We start from the raw sequence: 21,988 nt of genomic DNA, 5'->3' as shown, positions 1-21,988 counted from the left end.
TTTTTGGTGTTATGATTTTTTAGTAACCTGGAGATTAATGCTGTACCTGAGGAACGTGTGGTAAAGATTTTCTCCCATTCTGCAGGCTCTCTCTTCATGTTATTGTTTCCTTTGTTGAAAAGAAAGTTTTAGTTTGAACCCACTCCATTTATTGATTCTTAATTTTATTTCTTGCACTTTAGGAGTCTTGTTAAGAAAGTCAGATCCTAAGCTGACATGGTGAAGATTTGGACCTACTTTTTCTTCTATTAGGCACAGGGTCTCTGGTCTGGTGCCTAAGTTTTTGATCCACTTTGAGTTGAGTTTCATACAGGATGAGAGATAAGGGCTTAATTTCATTTTGTTACATGTGGAGTTTCAATTTTCCCAGCACCATTTATTGAATAGGCTATCTTTTCTCTAGTGAATGTTTTCGGTGCCTTTGTCACTCACGAAGGGTTTATCTTTGGCAGATTATACTCATAAAAATTTTACTTTGATCCCATGAATGGACAGAAAGAAAAAAAATCCAAATCATTTTTAAAATTAACTTAAATGATTTAACAATGGGAGCACCTGACAACACTGAACTAAAACTGAAATTATTTAACTATTTACTAAGTTCTTCTGCCAATGCTTCCCTTTTCCAATGTGCACATAAAACCATATAGTTGAAAATGAATGACATTAACTTAGAAGAGTAGTTATTTATCTACACAAATTATGTCTCTTAGAGTGGCATGTATATATACCTTCTGTGCTGCATGTGTTAGATCATCATCTTTAGGCAGTGATCTTAAATTAACTACCAGCTTCCACAGATTCTGATACTTCTCCAGCAAATTTGATTCTCATTTTCATGTGGTTAGTGATATCACTATGGCCTCTAAAGTGGATAGTAAATGTCAACAAACATTTTGTGCAAGTTACATGTTTCTTATCAAATTTCTCAAAACAAAAAAATGCAGTACTTTAAAAAAAATGAAACATATATTTTTAGTTTTTTTCAGCTCATTCCTGCTAAAAGGACTTATAAAAACAAAGTGCTGTAAAAAAACATAAAATAGTTACCAGATTTCCACTATACAAGCAAGCATGCTCAGCCTACCCTACTTTTTACTTGCTGTACAACACAAGTGACCAGCTCTGACTTCTCACATATATTTTATAGACATCAAACCTATGTTTCCCACTGAGCTTACACAGTGGTACCTGGCAGCTTTTTTTTTTTTTTTTTGTACCAGGGATTGAACTCAGGGGCACTTGACCACTGAGGAACATCCCCAGCCCTATTTTGTATTTTATGTAGAGACAGAGTCTCACTGAGTTGCTTAGCACCTCGCTTTTGCTGAGGCTGGCTTTGAATTCATGATCCTCCTGTCTCAGCCTCCTGAGCCACTGGGATTATAGGCATGCGCCACCACGCCTGACTACCTGGCAGCTTTGTGACTTGTAGTCCATGCATGGATCATGGTACAATTGGTTGATAACACCAAGTAGCTAACTAGGGCAGCAGTGGCAAATAACTTCTCTCATCACTTAATACAGAAAGGAGTTATCTCAGTCTAGACATTTGTATTTAAGTGTATTTTGTGGGATCAGCAATTGCCCTGTAATGAGGAGGTGTTAATTACACTGTGTCTAAAAGGGCTGTGAAAAAGAGATGAGTTACTTACTGCTGGTTGTCTTTCAGATTTAATAACACCTTAAAATGAGAACTCTGTCCACTGTGTAAGGGTTTCACAGTACAATTAGTTTATATTAGACAAAAATTAAGCAGAAGCTAGAAGTACAATGTGGAATCTATCAAACCCGTTGCGTCTTATTCTAATGTAATAATTAGATAATAAATCCTTGTTAAAAAATGGAAAATTCAGAACAAAAGCCAAACAAGATGGGATTTGGGGAAAGCTGTCCTACATTGAGACTGTTCTTAGCAAACCAGATGTACGCTCAGGTGACCTTCAAGGAAAGGAGAACTGTCCATTTTTGTCTTTCTTCCTCTTTCCTTCCTAGTGACTGGAGTGAGGCATGATGGCAACTGTCTTAGACCATGAAGTGGTAATATAAGGAAGGCAGAACAGTAAGATAGAAGGAGCCTGGGTCCTTGACTTTGCAGAATCACTATACCAACTTCTGGATGTTTTTACATGAGAGAAATAATAAAGAACCCCCTCCCACACATACATAGGCCAATGTTCTCTTGTTGTCAAACATAAACCTGATATGTAAAGAATGTTTCTCCTTTACAGAAAGCAGTGTGACAATATGTATCAAGAATACTGAAAATGTTTAAACCCTTTCAATTCATCTTAAAGAAATAATCTGGAGGGGCTAGGGTTGTGGCTCAGTAGTACAGTGCTTGCCTAGCACATGGGAGGCCCTGGGTTCGATCCTTAGCACCACATAAAAATAAATGAAATAAAGGTATTGTGTCCAACTACAACTAAAAAATAAATATTAAAAAAGAAATAATCTATAATGGAAAATCAGGAATGAGAAAATTGATGTGAAAAGATATTTACTGCAGGTCAATTTGTGATAAATAGGAAGCAGACTAAATGTTGAACACTAAAGAATTTGTTAAATAAATGATATAATATCTAAATGAAAGAATATTATGCAATTATTTAAAATGTATGAAAAATGTTTTTTTTTTAAATGTTAACAGAATGGGAAAATACCCACATTATAATATGAGGTGCAAAGCAGTAACAGGATTAAAAAACCTTATATACAAACACATTCTTGTATATTATAAAAATGATCCCTATATATAAAAGTATAAATGAATAGCCAACAAATGACTACAAAGAAATACATGAAAATATTAACTAGATACTGGGATTATAGATAATATTTATTTATATATTCTTTATTTAGAATAATTTTTAATAATTTAATTTTAATAATTTAAAATTTGTTAAAAATAAATTTAACTTATTAATATATTCTTTATTTGGAATAATAATTAATGAATTTTACCTGTAATCACAAAAAAATAAAAATTACTTTCAAAACTGACTTATAGCATTTACCAGTTTTCCCTGGTGTTGACCCCGCCATCATCATCTTCAACAACGTTTTACTGAACATCTACATGGGGGAGTTGGGCACAGAGCACAGAGACCTCTATGGCTCCATCTCCCAACCAAGAACCACCTGAAGGCCATCCAGGTATAAGCAAACTCTTACAATTTTTACCTTGGTGTTCTGTAGCAGGGCTAGTCCATTGCAGGCATTTGCTAGAAGGAAGTCTCCACTTAGGATAGCTATTTTATTTCCGAATTGCATGTCTTTCAGTGGTCCATCAGAAGACTGCAATTCATTTAAATTTACTATCCCACGATGTACAAGGAGAGCAGTATGGATAAGTTCTGTGATCTCTGCCAAACTTCTTTGACTAAAACATGAAGATAAAATCTGTTTGAGTATCAAGAATATAATTTTTATTACTAATGTCAGGCGTCAAGTTTTCAACAATAAAACATTTACTAGATTATTCTTTGAAGGGGGTATTCCCTTTTAATTAAAAATTTATAATAGAGGCCTTGCCATTGAGTACTTTGGGATCTATAAGTAGATCTTGACAACGTCTTTCTCTATAATGCTCCTACACTCTATCTCACAATTCACTGGGATCCCCAGAGAGAAGCCACCCTCCACAGTTCCATTTAGATATTTTGCTCTCAGGATACTTTTCTCATTCTCATAACTTTAAGATTTCTAAGAATCCTTGGTAGTATCAACAGAACAACAATTTAAGTGGGAATATACCTATGCCAGATATTAGGCTAAGTATTTAATGTGCATTATCATCCTAAATACAAAGTTATGAAATTTACCGAGTTGAGTTCTCCTCCTTCAGGGACTTTACCTTTCAGGATGAGAAAGGTGTACATACACATACACACACACACACACACACACACACACACACACACACACACACACCCTTACAATGGCAAATAAGACAGAAAAGGCCCCGAGGAGCTACTGGTATAGTGTTGTATTAGATGGAATTTCAGGAGATGTTTGCTTTCTTTTAAATAATTTTCTACAGTTTGTATATTTTGCACAATGACAAAAGTATTACTCTCATAACTGCACAAAAAACAAGTAGTTATTAGAGGGTGGGGATTGGTTCAGTGGTAGAGCTCTTGCCTAGCATGCATGAAGCTTTGGGTTCGATCCCCAGTATAAAAATAAATAAATAAGTAGTTACTTAAAATTAAAATATCATAACAATCCTATTATAGATATTATTTACCCCTTTATGGCATAAAAAAATTGTTGCACACAAGTGAAATGACTTCCCAAGGATACAAAGTAATGTAAACTGGAAATCTGTTGGACTTTAACCATTACAAATGGCTCCATGTGAACTATATCTCTTGGTCCATGGTCCTGTGCAGTCTTTACCACATTAACCCTGGGCTTGGCCATGTACTTGCTTGGTCACTAGGACTCAACAAACATGATGCAAGCAAAGCCTAATGAATGTTCACGTAACTGACAAGCTTAGGTTTATCTAAGGCAGTCACAGGAATCACATACCCTAGATAGAAGAACCACCCTGTCAACTTAATAGAATGGTAAGAAATAAAAATGGTTGTTTTAAATCACTAAAATATAGAATGGTTTGCTATGCAACAATAGATATGCAACACAGAAACTGGTATATCTAATAGTGAGGTGTTGCTGTAATCAAAACTTAAACTACATATCAATGGCTTTGAGTGTTAGAAGTGAAGGGTAAAAAAATGGCAAACCTTTGTATGGGCTGAAAAGACATTGAAGAAATTACTCCTAGAGGACTGAGAAGGGACATACCGTGCTATAAGGTAGAAAACAAGTGGGAAAACCATTTTGTACACGGAGTACCTTATGGCATGGCCATAAGACCCTTTGTAAAGACCCAAAAAAACTAAAAGTGGTGACTGGGAGAACTCTCAGACAAAAGAGCATCTATGAATTTTAAGGGTTCTGTTCCACTGCAGCCTCATTGTCAGCTCAAAGTGGAGAGTCTGTCTCAACAATGAATTATGAATATGGCTTTTAGGGTACAGAATGGCCAATCAGAATCTCAAAAAAAATTTAAAGAAGTTATGAGTTTGGGTTAAAAGTAACAGTTAAAAGATGAGGGGGAAAAGCAGTTTCTGGATCTCCAGCTTTTTGGACAAAAAGCAGGTTGATAGCTAGTCAGCTATAGATAGGAGCCAGTTCTTACCAAAAAGGGAAGATAGCTCAGAAAACAGAGTCAAGAGCCATAAATAGGTGGATTAGGAAACAAATTCTAGGGAGTAGGACTGGGCCCTAATCATGAAGCATTCCTTGCTCACTGCCCAGCTGAATTTCAGCATTGCTCTGGACCAATGATTACTGTGTACCTCTCATTACTCCTTTTTTTTTTTTTTTTAAATGATGCTGGGGATTGAACCCAGGGCCTGTGTATGCAAGGCAAGCACTCTACCAACTGAACTATATCTCCAACCCTCATTACTCCTTTTTAAAAAACAGAAGTGGGGTCTGGGTTGTGGCTCAGCGGTAGAGCGCTTGCCTAGTATGTGTAACGTACTGGGTTTGAGACTCAGAACCACATAAAAATAAAATAAAGATATTCTGCCCACCTATAACTAAAAAATCAATATTAAAAAATGAAGTGACTATTGTGACTATTGGTTTTTAATTTGTTTTTGCCTCAATATTGTATACTGGATATGAGGTGGCAGTGGTGGGGTGGACTACTTGTTCTTTTAGTTTCTAGATTCCTGAGTTAAGAGGAGTTGTATCCAGGGAGCCACATCCACATCTAGACCTAGTGCAAATGATGAGATAATGGACTTTGAACTTGATGCCATGAAATAGGTGAGTCTTAGGGATCTTAGGAGGCAGCACATTATGCCCATGGAAAGAATATGAATCACTGCAGCCAGGGGCAGACAGCTTACCAATAATAAACCATCTCTTAGGGTTTCCATGCCATATGTAGTCTCCTCTTTGATTGACTCTAAGTTTGATAAATATGATTTGTCTGGCCAAGGGGACATCAGCAGGCATGGGTCAAACAGGCTTGGTAAGTGTTTTGCATTGGGACTTGCCTTCTTGGAATGCTGCACTGAGACTACATGTTAAGAAAACTAATACAGCCTCCCAGAGGATGAAAAACAACATGGAGAGAAGTATAGTCATCGGAGCCCAGCTAAACCTCTGGCTGTTTTACCCAGGCCACAAAAATATACCCAGGAGAAACCAGCAGAGGAACAGTTTACTCAACCTGCAGAATTATGAGAAAAAATGGTTGTTTTAAACTACTAAGGTTTGAGTCAGTTTGTTATGCAAAAATGGAAAAGAGACCCTAAAATCCCATCTATTTCTACTACCTAGGCTGCCTCCCAAATATACCTCAAAGAACCTAATGAGAGCTAGGCTTTGAAAGATAAAGTAGGATTTCCATAGCTGGAGAGAAAGAGCAGAGACAACAGCAGGCATTAGGAACCCATAAATAAGGAAGACTAGGAATTAAGGCCTAGGGAAGGCAAGGCTAGAAAATGTGGTGAGGATGAGGAGGTTAGTTTGGTTAGAATACAAAGCATGAGGGTTAAGTGAGAAATTGGATTCTGGAGGTAGGTTAGAGCAGGTTAAAGGGTTTGTATTTTATTACAAAGGCAATGCTTTAGAGAAGAGGGATGATATATATGCTTTAATAATTTAGGAAGAATATCCCGAAGGTGGTAATGTGGAAAAAAAATCTGAAAAAGTGGATAGTAAGAATAGAGAGATATTACAAAGGTCCAAGGCAAATGTGACAAAAGGGCTTGACCTCAGACCTCCTTTGGACATGGAGAAGAATAAATACATCAAATAACAAACACTTGCCCCCCTTTTCTCAAATATAGTACTTATTGAGCAACTACTAAATAATAATTACATAAAAATATAATTAAAAACAAAGGAGTCAAACAACTTGGTAATATCAAAAAACATATCTCTAGTTCATTTCCTTTATTTAAAAAATTATAGAGAATGTGTAAAGATGACCCAGTAGACATATAGCACTTGATTACAAACTGCAGGAATATGGAAAGGAGATGAACCAGTGAGTGAAACAGTTTCTAAGAAAAAAGTAAATTCATGGTTAGATTAAAATCTCATTACATCCCCAAGAAAATCATTAAGGATAGATGCTTATAAGACTATTGAGAAGTTAACAGAAAACATTTTTTTTAAGAGCAGAGCTAACATTTAAAATCATCCTTTAGGGTCTGGGGATGTGGCTCAAGTGGTAGCGTGCTTGCTTGGCATGCACGCGGTCCGAGTTCGATCCTCAGCACCACATACAAAGATGTTGTGTCCACCGAAAACTAAAAAATAAATATTAAAATTCTCTCTCTCTCTCTTTAAAAACAATGAGGTATCACATTCATGTCCTCATTTTAAAAAAATAAATAAAATAATCCTTTAAAAAAACAACTAAAAGAAAGGAATAAAAGTACATCTTATTACTATCTTGAAAATGCTTTCTAGTTTACAAAACCATTCACTGAAAAAAAAATCCATATTGTCACATTTCAAAAATAAAATCACACAATTAAATTATGGACAAGCATAAAACTCAAAAGGGTTAAGCATTTGGATAAATCTCTCATGAGGCTTAGCTTGGGAAAGAAAAGTAATCATCAGGCAAGCAAGAAGCTGTAGGTGTTTTGAATTACCCTGAGGAAGAAAAAAAGTAATTGTGAGCTTTTAATAAAGACATCTATAAACATAAAAGAGCATTCATTAAATTAATAGCAACTTTTAAATGCAACAGTCAGTAGTAACAAAAACAATGATAATACTAAAAGTGAAAACCCATCAGATTGTATAGGGCCCAACATTTACAAAAAGAACTCATTTATATTATCTACTTGTGATTCTAATGATAGCAGGTCTGGGGAGGTTAAATACTTGATTGAGAACATGGAGTTTGAAAAGGAAAAAGCTGGAACTCAGTCACTTTGTCATAGTGACCAATGATAATTTCAAGTGTCTATTTACCTCCCAAATAGTAAATGAAGGAGAGGGGAAATAAGCCAAAGTTACCAATGTTACCAATGTTCATCAAAAATCTGTCCAGTTTTCACCCCCAGTTTTTAAGTACCACGGAAAGAAACTTTACTAGGAGAAAGTATATTAAGAACAAGTTTGGCTCTTTCATTGTGCAGAATAACTGAATAAAGTAATCAAGTTGTTTCTAAATTATTTGCTCAGAACCAAATCAACTGATTTAGCCCAGTCAGGAATCTCTATGACTTTTCTACTTCTGCCTATTACATGAGATAGCTAGGGGCAAACTCCTTAAATAATCAGGCCCTTGGTCTTCTTATCACTGAAAAGAAGAGTGCTAGATAAACAAATTCCTTCCTGCTCCCTAATTCTAAGATTCATCAATTAAAACAAACAAATAAACAACAACAACAACAAAACCGCCAGAGTAGCAGCTAATTGTTAAAAAAGACACAAAACTACTGCTATTATTGGTACTTATTTTTCTGTAAAAAATAGAAATAAAGTGGCTGGTCATCTAAAATATGTTTTATAATTCCATTATCTAGTATTGTTAGGGGACAGACAGATGTGAAATGGCAGGAACACAAAGTTAAAAAAATTATTTTATAAAATGGGCCCACTGTGTTGATCCCCACATGCTTTCTTTTCCAAGAAGCAATTTACCTGCAGCCTTGCCTGACCTAAGTGGACAGGATATGCCAGATTCCTTAGCAAACTACCTGTTAACTGCAGGAGAAATGCAGAAATGTTGATAAGAGAAACCCAGGGGACTTTTGTTACCAGATCCTGAAATTCTGGGAAACAAGGATAGTTCCTTTTAACCATAAAATCTGTTAAGAATGTAAGGTCAGCATAGGCCAAGATGACTTAAGAGTTTCCATGACAGTGGGGACTTGAAAGTCTGATGTCATCTTGCTGCCAGTCAAAAGTCAAGAGGTAGACCTGGGCGGGACTCTGGAAACTTCTCTGGGATCCCCAATAAAGCTGGGGTGCAGGAAAGGGACATTGTTCTTCTCCTCTCTGACAGGACACATTTTCTCCCTTGAGCATTTCCCTCTCCCTTTTCCTGTCCCTTCAATAAATTCATTTCTGGGCAAGGGTTGTGGCTCAATGGTAGAGCACTTGCCTAGCACCTGTGAGGCACTGGGTTCAATCCTCAGCACCACATAAAATATAAAAAAAATTAAAAAATAAGTTATAAAAAAGTCTTCTTTAAAAAAAAAACAAATAAAAAATAAACTTATTCCTCTTATTCTGAATGACATTGTCTAAAATCTGATTTGGTTGCAAAAATCAGGTTTGAAGGGGGAGTTCTTTGTGCTGCCTCAGTTTCTTGGAAGGCCCCAGCTCTGTAACAGTATTATATTCTCAACTTCTCAGATTTTGTTATCAGATAAATAATCTTGATCACATTATCCAAGAATCCTATTTAGTATACAGCAGAGAAGCAGTGAAAGTATGAAAAAATCTGGGAGAATTTTTTTTTCTCATTATCTTATTACTATTTTAAGGTACCTTAAGCAATCTAATGAACTTTCAATACACTGGATTAAAAAATCATATTAAATAAACATCATCATACCATTTTATCTATCTATCTATCTTATTCCTCTTTGGTATATCTCATGCTAAGTGATTTGGAAAAACGCTACAAATAAATATCATTTGTGTTAAGCAATTTGAGTAAAAAGATAATTACTGGGCTGGGGTTGTGGCTCAGGGGTAGAGCGCTCGCCCAGCATGGATGAGGCACTGGGTTCAATCCTCAGCACTATATACAAATAAATTAATAAAAATGAAGGCATTGTCCACCTACAACTAAAATATATTTAAAAAAAATAAAGAATAAAAAAGAAATAATGACCACATTAAAAGAACTCAAAATTGGGGCTGTGGTTGTAGCTCAGTGGTAGAGTGCTTGACTAGTACATTCGAGGCCCTAGGTTCAACCCTCAACACCACATAAAAATAAATAAATAAATAATAAAGGTATTGTGTTCAACTACAACTTAAATTTTTAAAAAAAGAACTTAAAATTAATCAATGTTTTTAAAAGAACAACCAGCAAATCACTTTCAATTATATGTTAAACAACTTCATCTGCTTTTGATTTATTCATTTTCCTCTAACATTTCTGCAAATTTTTTAGCATGATAAACTTCTGAAATAAGAATGGCAGACATTGCCAGTTACCTACCCATTCTTCCCTTCCTCACCACCAACATACTTCTGATTATCTTTGGAGTGGCAATGCACTCACTTAAAAAAACCTCCCCAAATCTGCACCTAGATGTGACAAATTCTTGCCAATCAAACTGAACAGAAGTCCACTAGGTGGGGTTTCTGAGAAGCCTACTAAGTTACTGATACAAAGAGACAGATTCAGCTGGTGTGTACCTTTGGCATTTTGGGCACGCTCTTTCTTCTTGTCTAGAATATGGCCCAACTGCTTAGAGGCCCAGTAGAGACTCAAGGATCCTAAAGATAGCCCCAAGCTAAGGATGGTAGAGCAGGAAGAAAAGAGAGATGGCAGAACAGGAAGAAAGAAGAAACTTAAGCCCTCAAGGACTCCTTTGAGGGCTGTACCTGCTGATAAGCCCACCTCCAGATTTCTTGTTTCTTTTCTTTCTCTTTTTGCTGGGGAGTGAACCTAGGACTTTGTGCATGCTAAGCAAATGCTCTTCCACTGAGCTACCCACCCCCCAGCTTTCTGTTTTCTGAGATAAACAATTTTCAGCTACTCTTTGAAATTACTGTTTGTTAGAATCCTGTAATATGTAGCCAAATAAATTCCTGAAAGATACAGTCAATAAAAATTGTACCACAACTACGGTGCAGATATTTTAGGTCATATCCCTGCACTCTGGTTTTATTCACCTAATATTACCTCTCAGAGAGTTCCATGTTTTTTACAAGTAAAAAACTTCCTTTTTCTATTTTATATTTCTACAGAGGTCCACAGTATGAAGGTCATACAACCTTTTGCTGCTATAGAGTAAGTAACCAATATATTTTTGTATAAAGAAGTTTTAAGAATCAGCTCATGTGTCATTTCTTTTGCGAAGCTTTCCTTCACTTCTCCAGAATTAACTTCTGTGCTTAAAGGCCTCTGAATACAGCTCAGTCATTAATCATATTTTACTGTAATTATTTCTCTAGCCATCCATCTCCCTAACCCCTCTTCTCACACTACACTGTACATTATACTATCTACTTTCCTAGCCTATAAATATTTGTTAAATATCTTTTTACGTAGAAATCATTTTTATAAAGGCTACAGGGGACTGCTATCATATTTTCAAAAGAAAAGGAATGGTATAAACTAAAGTCAGGTTTATAGCATCATAATTGGAAGTGACCTAGAGGTCAGTTAGCTTCCAATCAGCCCCTTCCAGGTGTGAGTGATAACTACCTTATAGGAGCCATGTCTGCTGATGAATAGTTTTAATTATTAAAAATTGTTTCTATGGGCTGTGGCTGTGGCTCAGCAGTAGCACACTTGCCTGGCATGTGTAAGGCACTGGGTTTGATTTTCAGCACCACATATGAAAAAAATAAAGGTCTATAACAACTAAAAATATATTTGAAAATTGTTTCTTATAATAACTTATAATAATGCAAGTGTTTTACATTAAAGTTGCTGTTAAAATAGTAGACGGGTCAATTGTTTTACCACATACACAAAAGAAGTTAAAAAGAAAACAAAAACAGAACCTCTTTCTCTATTTTTTTCCCTTTCTTCTTTCTGAGGGGTTTAAAAAATACAGATAAGTATAGACAATAATATTTACATAGTATTCTACTTAGAAATAAAAAAAATGTTTACACCTTGTTATTTTCAACAGCTTCTAAAGATGCTTTTATTTTTTTTTTTTTTAATTTTGAGACTTTTCAAACATACATGAATAAAAATAATAGATTCTCTATGGACCGACACTGGCTTCAAGAATTACTAACTTAAGGCTAACCCTGTTTAAGTTACACCCACATTCCCCCTTCAGATTATTTTGAAGTAAATGCCAGATATCATGTCATTTCATCTGAAAATACTTTAAATACCCTATTTTTTAAAATGCCTAGTGGTGATTATAGCTACTACTTAATAAATTAATCAGTTTAAGCCAATTAAGTACTATATACTAGGTGTTGAGTGAAATATATTTGGAAGAATTAACTCAATTAACTTATTAATAAGTCAAATAATGTAAAATCAGAACTCTTTGAGATAAGCAATATCACCAGTGCACAGAAGGGAGCAAGGCTGACACGCTAAATAACTAGCTCAAGTTCACATAGCTAGTAAACAGCAGAACTGGATTCACGCCCAAGGCTCTTGGGTTCTAATGCATGGGCTCATTGCATATCATTTGAAAACTCATCAAAATCCCAAACACAACATGTACAAAAATTTAGTCTTTCTAAAAGTATTAAAATGGCAGGCAAGAATCATTTATTTAAAGTAATTTTCTTTCTTTCTTTCTTGGTACTGGGGATTGAATTCAGGGGCGCTCAATCACTGAGCCACATCCCCAGCCCTATTTTGTATTTTATGTAGAGACAGGGTCTCACTGAGTTGCTTAGTGCCTCGCTTTTGCTGAGGCTGGCTTTGAACTTGTAATCCTACTGTCTCAGCCTCCTGAGCCACTGGGATTATAGGCTTGTGCCACCAGGCCTGGGATACAGTAATTTTCTTTGAATCCTAAAATTTTTTTTAAAGCAGAAAACTAATTTTTTAAAAAAATATTTTTTGAGTTGTAGATGAACACAATATCTTTATTTATTTGGATTGACCCCAGTGCCTCACATGTGTGAGACAAGTGTTCTACCACTAAGATACTGCCCCAGCCCCTAAACCAGAAAACTAATTTTTTTGTTTACATCAGAGGAATAAATTTTAAAATTAAAAAGAAATTTTTGGGAAAATATACGACCTGCTATTTTAGATTCTAAACTTCTTATGAAGCTATTGTAGGAAGTAAAGTGTTTGCAACATACACAAAAGATTTATATTAAAAATGTGTGAAATTTGTCCAAATTGGACAAAATTAATAAGAAAAGATAAACAGCTTAATAGCGAAATAGGAAAGGAGACAAAAAGGTAATTCCAAAGGGAACATGAATGTCCAAAATCCATATAAAATGATGCCCAAACTCACAAATAATTTAGGAAAGAAGTATTATAATAGTAGTGAAGTAATATTTTTAATTTGTTAGCTTTGAAGAAATGAAAAAGATTAAGAAGATACCATTTCAGTGAGTGTGGGTATAGGGTCTTGGTGATGCTCCAAGACAAATGAAGTCCACAGGCATACTCTTTGGCAATTAATATTAAAAAAAAAAAAACAGAATCTGGAAGCCTTTGGAACTATGCTCATCATTTCATCAGTTTCTACCATTTCTAAAACCACTTGAACAGCCTGACCCTTGAAGGCAACCACTAATAGGGAAAATTTCCTCTGATCCACTGTTGGATTTTAAATTGCTACAATTCCTGATAACTGAAAATATGATATCTGATAAAATAAAAATGTGGATACCCTTGATTTATGATATCTCATTGAAGTAACAGCAAAATTTTATAAACACATAAACATGTTTGTTTTTACTAACATATATTATATAGCTTGGTTAGCAGCCAAAAATTGGAAACAATCTAAATGTTCACTAATGCAATACTAAGTAGCAATTAAAAAGAATGTGGCAGATCTACATCTACTGACTTAGAAAGTTGTCCGTGGTATGTTGCTAAGTATATAAAACAAATTGAAGCATGTAAACTCCATGAAGGCTATGATTTTTTTTTCCATTACTGTATCTCAAGTATGTATACCAGTACCTAGTACAGAGTGTTTGTTATTTGTTGAATGAATAAATGGATGAATGAAGAGCATGAGTTAATTTTTGGAGAATAAAAGGAAGGACAAGGAGAAGAAAGGAAAGAAAACAGATGGGAAGCAGCAAAGGTAGATGCTGAGATTATAAACTTTTAAACAGCAATTTTTGTTTTTTTTTTAATATTTAAGCTTTTTAAAGGTTACAAACACTGAACAAGCAAAGATTGAGATTTGTAGGTAAGAATGGGATGTTTGCTAGACAATGGCAGGTTAGCCCTTCTAAAGGAGAGGAACAGAGGTGAAACTACTGTTGTGAATGGAAGAGGGCCTTGAATATAGCAAGGAATTCAAGTTTTTCTAAATTCTAGTGTGGAACCATTGAAGAGCTCAGCATGAAGACTCAGATGAAATTTATATTTCAAGAAATGGAATATGCCAGCATAATCCAGGATGTACAGAATGTTGAAAAGATGGGGATAGTACAGCATGACTTCAGAGAACTCTAGTTCAAGCTCCCACTCAGCAAATCACTCAACCTGTATGAATATTTCAGTCACAAGGAGCTGATGACTATATAAGGAAACTTATTCTGTTTAAATAGTTCTGTAAGAAATTTATCCCTGGTTTTACATGACATTTTGCCAACCCATAATGTCACAAAGTTGTTTCTACCTTACTAGTAATTTAGGAGTTTCATGATTAGAATGTGTACTCGAAAGTGACAACATGAACAGAGTGACATTAGATACTTTGATGGAAGAATTGGATATCACCCTTATCCTTGCGAGATATGTTCTAAGACCCTCAGTGGATACCTGAAGTCATGGATACTATCAAACCCTATAAATACATACATACCCATGATACATTTAATTTATAAATTAGGCACAGTAAGAGATTAACAATAATTAATAAAATAGAATAATTATAATAACATACTATAATAATAAGTATGGGAATGCAGTTTCTCTCAAAATATCCCATTGTACTATACTCACCCTTCTTCTTCTTAATGTGAGATGATATTTAGAAGTAGACCTTTATAGCTTCTTTTTGGTCTATTGAAATTGCCAGCATCATTACTCTTACACTTTGGGCCAATATTAAGTAAAATAAGGGTTAATTGAATAATGCTTAATAATAATAAGGGCTACTTGTAATATTGTGACAGTTGATCTGATAACTAAGATGGCTACTAAGTGACTACCAGGTAGGTAACATATAAAGTGTGTATACATGGACAAAGTGATGGCTCACATCGTGGTTATTTCAAAGTGGGACAGCAGAAGATTTCATCACACTACTCAGAATGGCTTGCAACTGAAAACATAAGAATTATTTATTTCTGAAAATGTTCATTGAGTAATTTTAGACCACAGTTGACTTTGGCTGACTGAAATCTTAGAAAGCAAAACTGTGGATAAGGGGGTGGAGACCACTACTGCTGTGTGATTGAATATGGAGGATGAATAGAATTTCCTTTTTTTTTTTTTTTTTTTTAAATCACAAGAGTTCTCCAGAGACACAGACCAGTAGAATGATAAATTCACAGATAAATATAAAGAGCTGTATTTCAAGGAACTGGCTCATGTGATTCTGTGGACTGACAATCCTTAACTCCACAGGGAAGACTAGTAGATCAGCAGGCCGGAAACCTTGGGCAGCAGTTGATGCTTCAGTTAGAAGACACTTTTTAGATGTGAAACTGAAGTGACTGGTAAAATGCTAGCATAAGTGAGACAAGCAGGAAAGTGAAGAAACCATCAAGTTCATTGCTCCTTTGCTCAAAACCCTCCTCAAAAACCCTCCCCATCTCACTCACCGGCAAAAGTTTCTATAATGAACTCCAAGGTCCAATATAACTAATCTGCCGCAGCATCTCTATCCTTTACCTCACTGACTTCATTCCCTCCAAATCCACTCCCCCTTCTCTCTTACACCAGTTTCCTTGTTATTCCTTAAATATGCCAAGCCTGTTCTTGCCTCAGGGTCTTTACCCTTTTCTCTGTCTGCGCTGTACTTCTCTTATATATCTGTAAAGTTTTGTCATTCATCCCGTTCAGGTCTCTGCAAAAGTGGACCTCTCATAAGTAAGGACTTTCCAAACAACTCCATTGACAAGAGCAACCCACTGGCCCCTGAAGCTATTCCTCATCACTGTCTCCTGCTTTTTTCCTTCTACAGACTTATCGCCATCTGACATGCTACCTACTGTGCTTTGCTTTTCCACCCATGGTCTCACTGAATGAAAGTTCCATAAGGGTAAAGACCGGAGGTGGGGGGCAGGGGCTAGGAGCACATAAGAACAAAAGAATTCCAGAAACACACTTCAAAAATATCAAGCTTTAGAATACTTGTCTAACATGTGTGAGGCCCTGGGTTAGATTTCTAGCACAGCAACATAAAAAAAAAAAAAAAAAAAGTCACTATAAATAAAAAGGAAAAGCATATACTTTTGCAAATTCATGCCAGGGAAAAATCTTTCATGGTGATGATCACTTTCAACTAATTGTTGAGTACTGACATTAATATTTTATAAGTAAACTAGACTCAAAGTCCCAAGAGATTCATTCAATTTAAATTGCAATAATCTAAAGAAACAGAAGGATCTTTCCATTTGCCTTTTATTCATGTTGATAACCTAGGTTAAGATGGAAGTTTGAATCTGAAGTTTGCTGTGATCACAGCATTCAAAATAAATCTTATTTCACTTTGGAATTTGGAAATGAGAATTCTGACTTTAAAAACAACATAATGAAGTTAAAAAACTCAGTCTTTAAAGGCAAAATGACAGAGCTGCAGACAGTAGTAAAGGGGAACCCCATGTAGTGATCAAGTCACAGGTTCAAAGGCTGAAAAGAACAACCAGCTCTGGCCACGTTAGCACTCACTTCGGGCACTGAAGGCTTAGTGTCTCTTTTAGGAAAGCTCACCCAACACGCTGTCATATAAAAAGTCTCTGCACTGATCTCATTTCTAAGAGATTAGACACTTGAGACCGTTAGAATCTTGCCATTCCATGAAAACACAAGATCTAGAAGTGGGGAAAACAACATTGAAAAAGACAAAAACATCTTAAGTAGAACTTCAACAAAAACCTTTAAAACAAAATTCTCCCATGTAAAGAATTTAAATGCTATAATTTAAAACTGCTGGCAGTTTTCCAGAATATAATTTTTAAATAATCAAAGTTTCACACAGTTTATTTTTTCCTCCCCTGCCCTCATTTGTTTCCAAAAGAAAAAGTTTTGACAAAAAAAAAAAAAAAGTTTCCAAAAGAAAAAGAAAAAGTATTGACGTGTTATGTAACTAATTCCCTCCATACCTACCATACAGAGGTGAGTTACCTTAGGTGGTGATAGTCATGCTTGCAAGAGCAGAGGAATGTTGAGACCCAGCAAGAAGTCACCATATTTACCTCCAGAAATTAGCCAACCAAAATGAAATTTGTATTACGTAATAAAGTTCAGTTTAGTGATCAATGAACATATCTATGAAATTACTTTAACAAAGCATAACCAACCCAGGCAAACTGCTACTTTTAGGAACATTTAAAAGACCCTGTGAATAACTCAGCCAAACTTGACACTGTCAACATATAATTATCCTGTGGGTCAATCAGAAGCCTATTATGAAGAGGAGAAAGGTAGTTAACTAATAGTATCTGGTTTCTGGAAATAGCTACACTGAGATCTTCTCTTTAGAGAAACAGAAAGTCTGGCTAGGCATCCTTATTCAGGTCTTAAGAGTACTTTTGGGTTTGGGTATCACAAAAGGGGTTAAAAATACTTGAGAGCAGAAAAAGAAAAGAAAAAAAAAAAGGCCTAACAAGACATCTGGGTGCTACGGCTGTCACTGTCAGGGCAGCCCTTGGAGGGAATGCCCATATCAATTCGGTTTATCAGATGGACAGCTGATCAACATTAAACAGACTTGCTCTGGGCAGAATGAGCTGGGCTTCCTGACATGAATTCCAATGAGAGCCCTCTGCACTCTACTACCGAGCTCTGCCATTTTTTACTGTTGCAGTTCCCTGGACATATGGGAATCCCTAGTGATGAGCACATAAAGCTGCCTCTAACTCAAGTGACGGCTCATTTCCCCCGGCTGAAGGCAGACATTAATATCCTGAGGAGATCAGAACCGCCTCTCTGACCCCCATCTACCGAAGCAAAACCACTGTCCTATTTCTTCATTTAATAAGCTTTTAATGAAGGAAACCAAAACCCCTTTCTGACTGTAGCACCGTTCTACATGAAAAGGTTATACAAATATATCAGATTCTGTGTCAAAGTTTTCCAAAATATCTGTCCCCTGCCCCACTGGAGAATAGATTCTGTCACTTGCCCTCCCAGAGAGCTTATTCTTTCTGCCCTGGTACAGGAGGTTCAGTTCTCTGCTCTGATAATTACGAATCGTCTCCACGGTATGGCAGGTGGAGAATTAAAGAGCTGATTACAAAGAGCATGCTGGTGTTTCCATTTTCATTACAAACCCCTTTCTTGGAGGGTTCCTCATTTAGCTATGAAACTGCTTCAGGCTGGAGAAATGACAATCCAGTGACAACACAGATAGTATACCAGAAAATGCTGCTGAGCTAAATTAGAATATGAGAAAGCTAAAAATATTTGGTGAATTGGAGTTGGCATAAATACCTTGGTTTTAGAAGGGATAGAGGGAAAGATGTGTGACAGTGAATGAAGAAGACAAGCAGATTTTTATCTGGGAATATTAGAGAATGATTCAGAAACAAGGGAGATCTGAATCATTACTGAAGTTTAGTGCTGGCCCCAGTGTGTAGTGCCAGGGCTCTCTGTGTTCAGAATTGCTTCATGAGAGGCTGGGGTTTGAGTTTTTCCTCCTTTAGAAAGTAAGAAGGGGTTAGGAGAGATGTGAGGGTTGCATGTTAAATGGGCCACAGTAAGCACTGCAGGAGGGAAATGTCATTCTGCAAAACCTCTCCAGCTGCATAACAACAGGCAGTGACGGACAGAAGAGGGAACCTTGGCAGGCTCTATTTAGACAGCAAAATATGTAGGAAGCTGGGAGATGTGAAAGGAAAGTGGGAATAAAGAGGCAAGGATCTATTGCCTATGAAAAGATTGTCAGGATAGGCTACACAATGATATGCTTTAAGTTAGATTTCTTATGCTGCTTCCTAACAATCAAGATATCCAGAGACAAAAAGACGAATCCTGAATACCTCCCAGAATGTTTTACCAGGTCTTTTCATGTACAAAAGTAGACTGGCTCCCTAGCATGTTTAAACCACAGGCAGCAGAAGCCATAGACAAGTACTCATTGTACAGGCTAATGCACAATTCATAACTATTTGATTTTTAATAAACATCTAATTTAATCTTCACCAAATTTAGTTAGTAACCCTGTTATATAGATGAGAATATGGAAGCTCAGATATGCTAACTGTTTTGCCCAGGATCTTATGACTAGTAAGCAATGGGGCTAAATTTTGATTAAAATATATTTTATATCTATATCTATATATCTACATCTATCTATTTATTTATTTTTGCTGAGGTAAAACACACTTCACTTGCTATCTCTCAAACCCACTGCCTCCCTAAAGAAACAATTTTCTTTGTCTAACAGAATAATTATGGTATCATCTACAGACAGTCACTAGACACATGGATTCTCTTCTTTTTTGGTGGTGGAGGGGGGAGCTGGAATTGAACTCAGGGGCAAAGGGCCACCAAGCCCCATCCCAGCCATATTTTGTATTTTATTTAGAGACAGGGTCTCACTGAGCTGCTAAGCATCTTGCTGTTGCTGAGGCTGGCTTTGAACTCTTGATCCTCCTGCCTCAGCCTCCCCAGCTACTGGGATTACAGGCATGTGCCAGCACATCCAGCTGACAGCCGACTTCTCAACAAACATGATGGCACATTTACCGTTCCAAAGCAAATTACAAATTATAGGGAATCTCTATTGAGAATAAACTTCAGAATGTGAGAGAATGGCAAGAAATGAAAAAAAAAAACCACGTAAATGTAAGCACATATGCACGTGCACACACACACACACACACACACACACACACACACACAATTGGCAACATTTGGGTAGAAGACCTTGAAATCCAAGACCTAAATCTATTCATCCAAAGAGGTAACCCACTCTCCTATATGATCTGAATTGCAGCAAGAAGGAATGGATATGCTTCTATGGCAACGAAGTAACAAGCAATGTGTACCAAAATCTGGCTATAAAAGTGGGGGAAAATGTAAAACAAAACAAAACAAAACCTCACAGAACTTTTTTTCAGCTCTGCATCCAAATTCAAGTTATGACTTAAACACAAACTGTTTTAGTTAGTTGTTTGTTTGTTTTTTGTCACTGTGACCAAAAGACCTGACACAATGAGAGGAGGAAAAGTTTATTTGGCTTATGGTTTCATAGGTCTCAGTCCATAGATGGCCATCTCCATTGCTCTGGGCCCAAGGTGAGGCAGAACATCATGGTGAAAGGGTATGGTAGAGAAAAGTAGTTCAGAACATGGCAAGCAGGAAGCAGAGAGAGAGTTCTGCTCACCAGGGACAAAGTATATACCCCAGTGACTTACCTACTTCCTCTGGCCATACCTACCTGCCTATAGTTACCACCCAGTTAATCTATTCAAGATGATCCATGCACTGATTAGGTTAACACTCTCATAACCCAATCATTTTACCTCTAAAATTTCTTATATTGTCTCATACATGAGCACTTCATACGTAAACTGCAATACAAACACACACCAAATCACTTAAAGATGAGCATTATCATATTCAAATAGAGAACCACAGTGGTCTTTACAGGGAATGCAGTGGTGCGTGCCTGTAATGGCAGTGACTAAGACTAAGGCAGGAAGATCACAAGTTTGAGACCAGCTCTATGCAACCTGGAGAGATCCTGTGTCAAAAGAAAAATAGGAAGGGCTGGGATGTAGCTGACTGGGAAAGTGTTCCTGAATTCAGCCCCCAGTATGGGGGGTGGGGAGACCCAGATATAAATATCTAGTCCTGGCATCTCACTATCCTTACCTTGCTAGGTATTCAGAATAGTAAAAAAAAAAAATTTTCAAGAAAAGTATATACTCTGATTTCCAGTGAATATATACACACAATGGATATTCTTGAATATACACACATACACACGTTTATAATTATTATCCACAGCAGGAAAAAAATAAGGGAGTCTATAGGAAATATTATCCAGGAGAGGGAAAGATATATAATCTGAATATTAAGATTTAAAATGAAATATCTTTTAAAAAAATTTAAGCAATCAGATTCTATAGAATACTCCTGTTAACCATGTATGAAATTATTTTCAAAATAAAGATCTGGTTACAAAAAAATTATGAACAGAGTCACCTTTTTAGGCTATTTTTTCTTTTTAAAATAGCTTTATTGAGAAAAAAATTATATGTCATCAGTTTCACCCATTTTTAAGCATATAATTCAATGAATTTTAATACACTGACAGAGTTGTGCAACCATTACTACAGTCTAATTTTACAATATCCTTCACACTAAAAGAAAAAAAGAAAAAACTTCAAGCCCATGTAAAGTCACTCTCTAGTCAGGCTATTTTTCTCTTCTTTCCTTTTTTTATTTTTGGTACTAGAAATTGAACCCAGAGGTACTTTATCACTGGGCTACTCCCCTAGCCACTCCCTCCTTTTAAAACAGTAAATTTTATTGGTTTCTTACACAGCAAATGCGAATTGATATCTAATCACTAGAACTCTGTATGTCTTTAAAATGATATGTAGGGGAGGAAGTCAAATTACATGTCAAATGTAATCAACAGAACTCCACAACCACAGGTAGAAGTTTTGAAAACCACAAAGAATACTATTACTATGTACTTCCATAAAGTTGCTGACATTGAGAGGCCAAGTAGATTATAAAAAACAATTGTTAGCACAATAATAACCTTATGTCTTCAGTTTTCTTAAGTTATAAAAAGTGTTTACTTAAGAAACATAAAATATAAAAGGTTCTGTAACATACGGATGCAATACTATCTTCTATTTACATTGTTTTCTTTCCACCTTTTTTACTGGTACACTATAGTCATACATAATGATGAGATTAGTTGTTAAATATATGCACACA

General features: G+C 36.0%; 1 protein-coding gene across 2 annotated transcripts in view; it reads right to left on the bottom strand.

Moving 5' to 3' along the window:
- The window catches only part of Pdss2 (decaprenyl diphosphate synthase subunit 2), a 260,626-nt gene that overhangs the window by 100,951 nt on the left and 137,687 nt on the right, over positions 1–21,988 (bottom strand). For both annotated transcript variants that reach the window (XM_078019537.1, XM_078019538.1), the window contains one exon: positions 3,184–3,382. In XM_078019537.1, coding sequence (XP_077875663.1) covers positions 3,184–3,382 — 199 coding nt within the window. The remainder of the gene's footprint in view (positions 1–3,183; positions 3,383–21,988) is intronic.

This window comes from Ictidomys tridecemlineatus, chromosome 8, assembly GCF_052094955.1.
Source record: "Ictidomys tridecemlineatus isolate mIctTri1 chromosome 8, mIctTri1.hap1, whole genome shotgun sequence".
Classification (NCBI taxonomy): domain Eukaryota; kingdom Metazoa; phylum Chordata; class Mammalia; order Rodentia; family Sciuridae; genus Ictidomys; species Ictidomys tridecemlineatus.
Note: the sequence above shows the minus strand (reverse complement) of the source record. Positions and strands in the feature narration are given on the sequence as shown.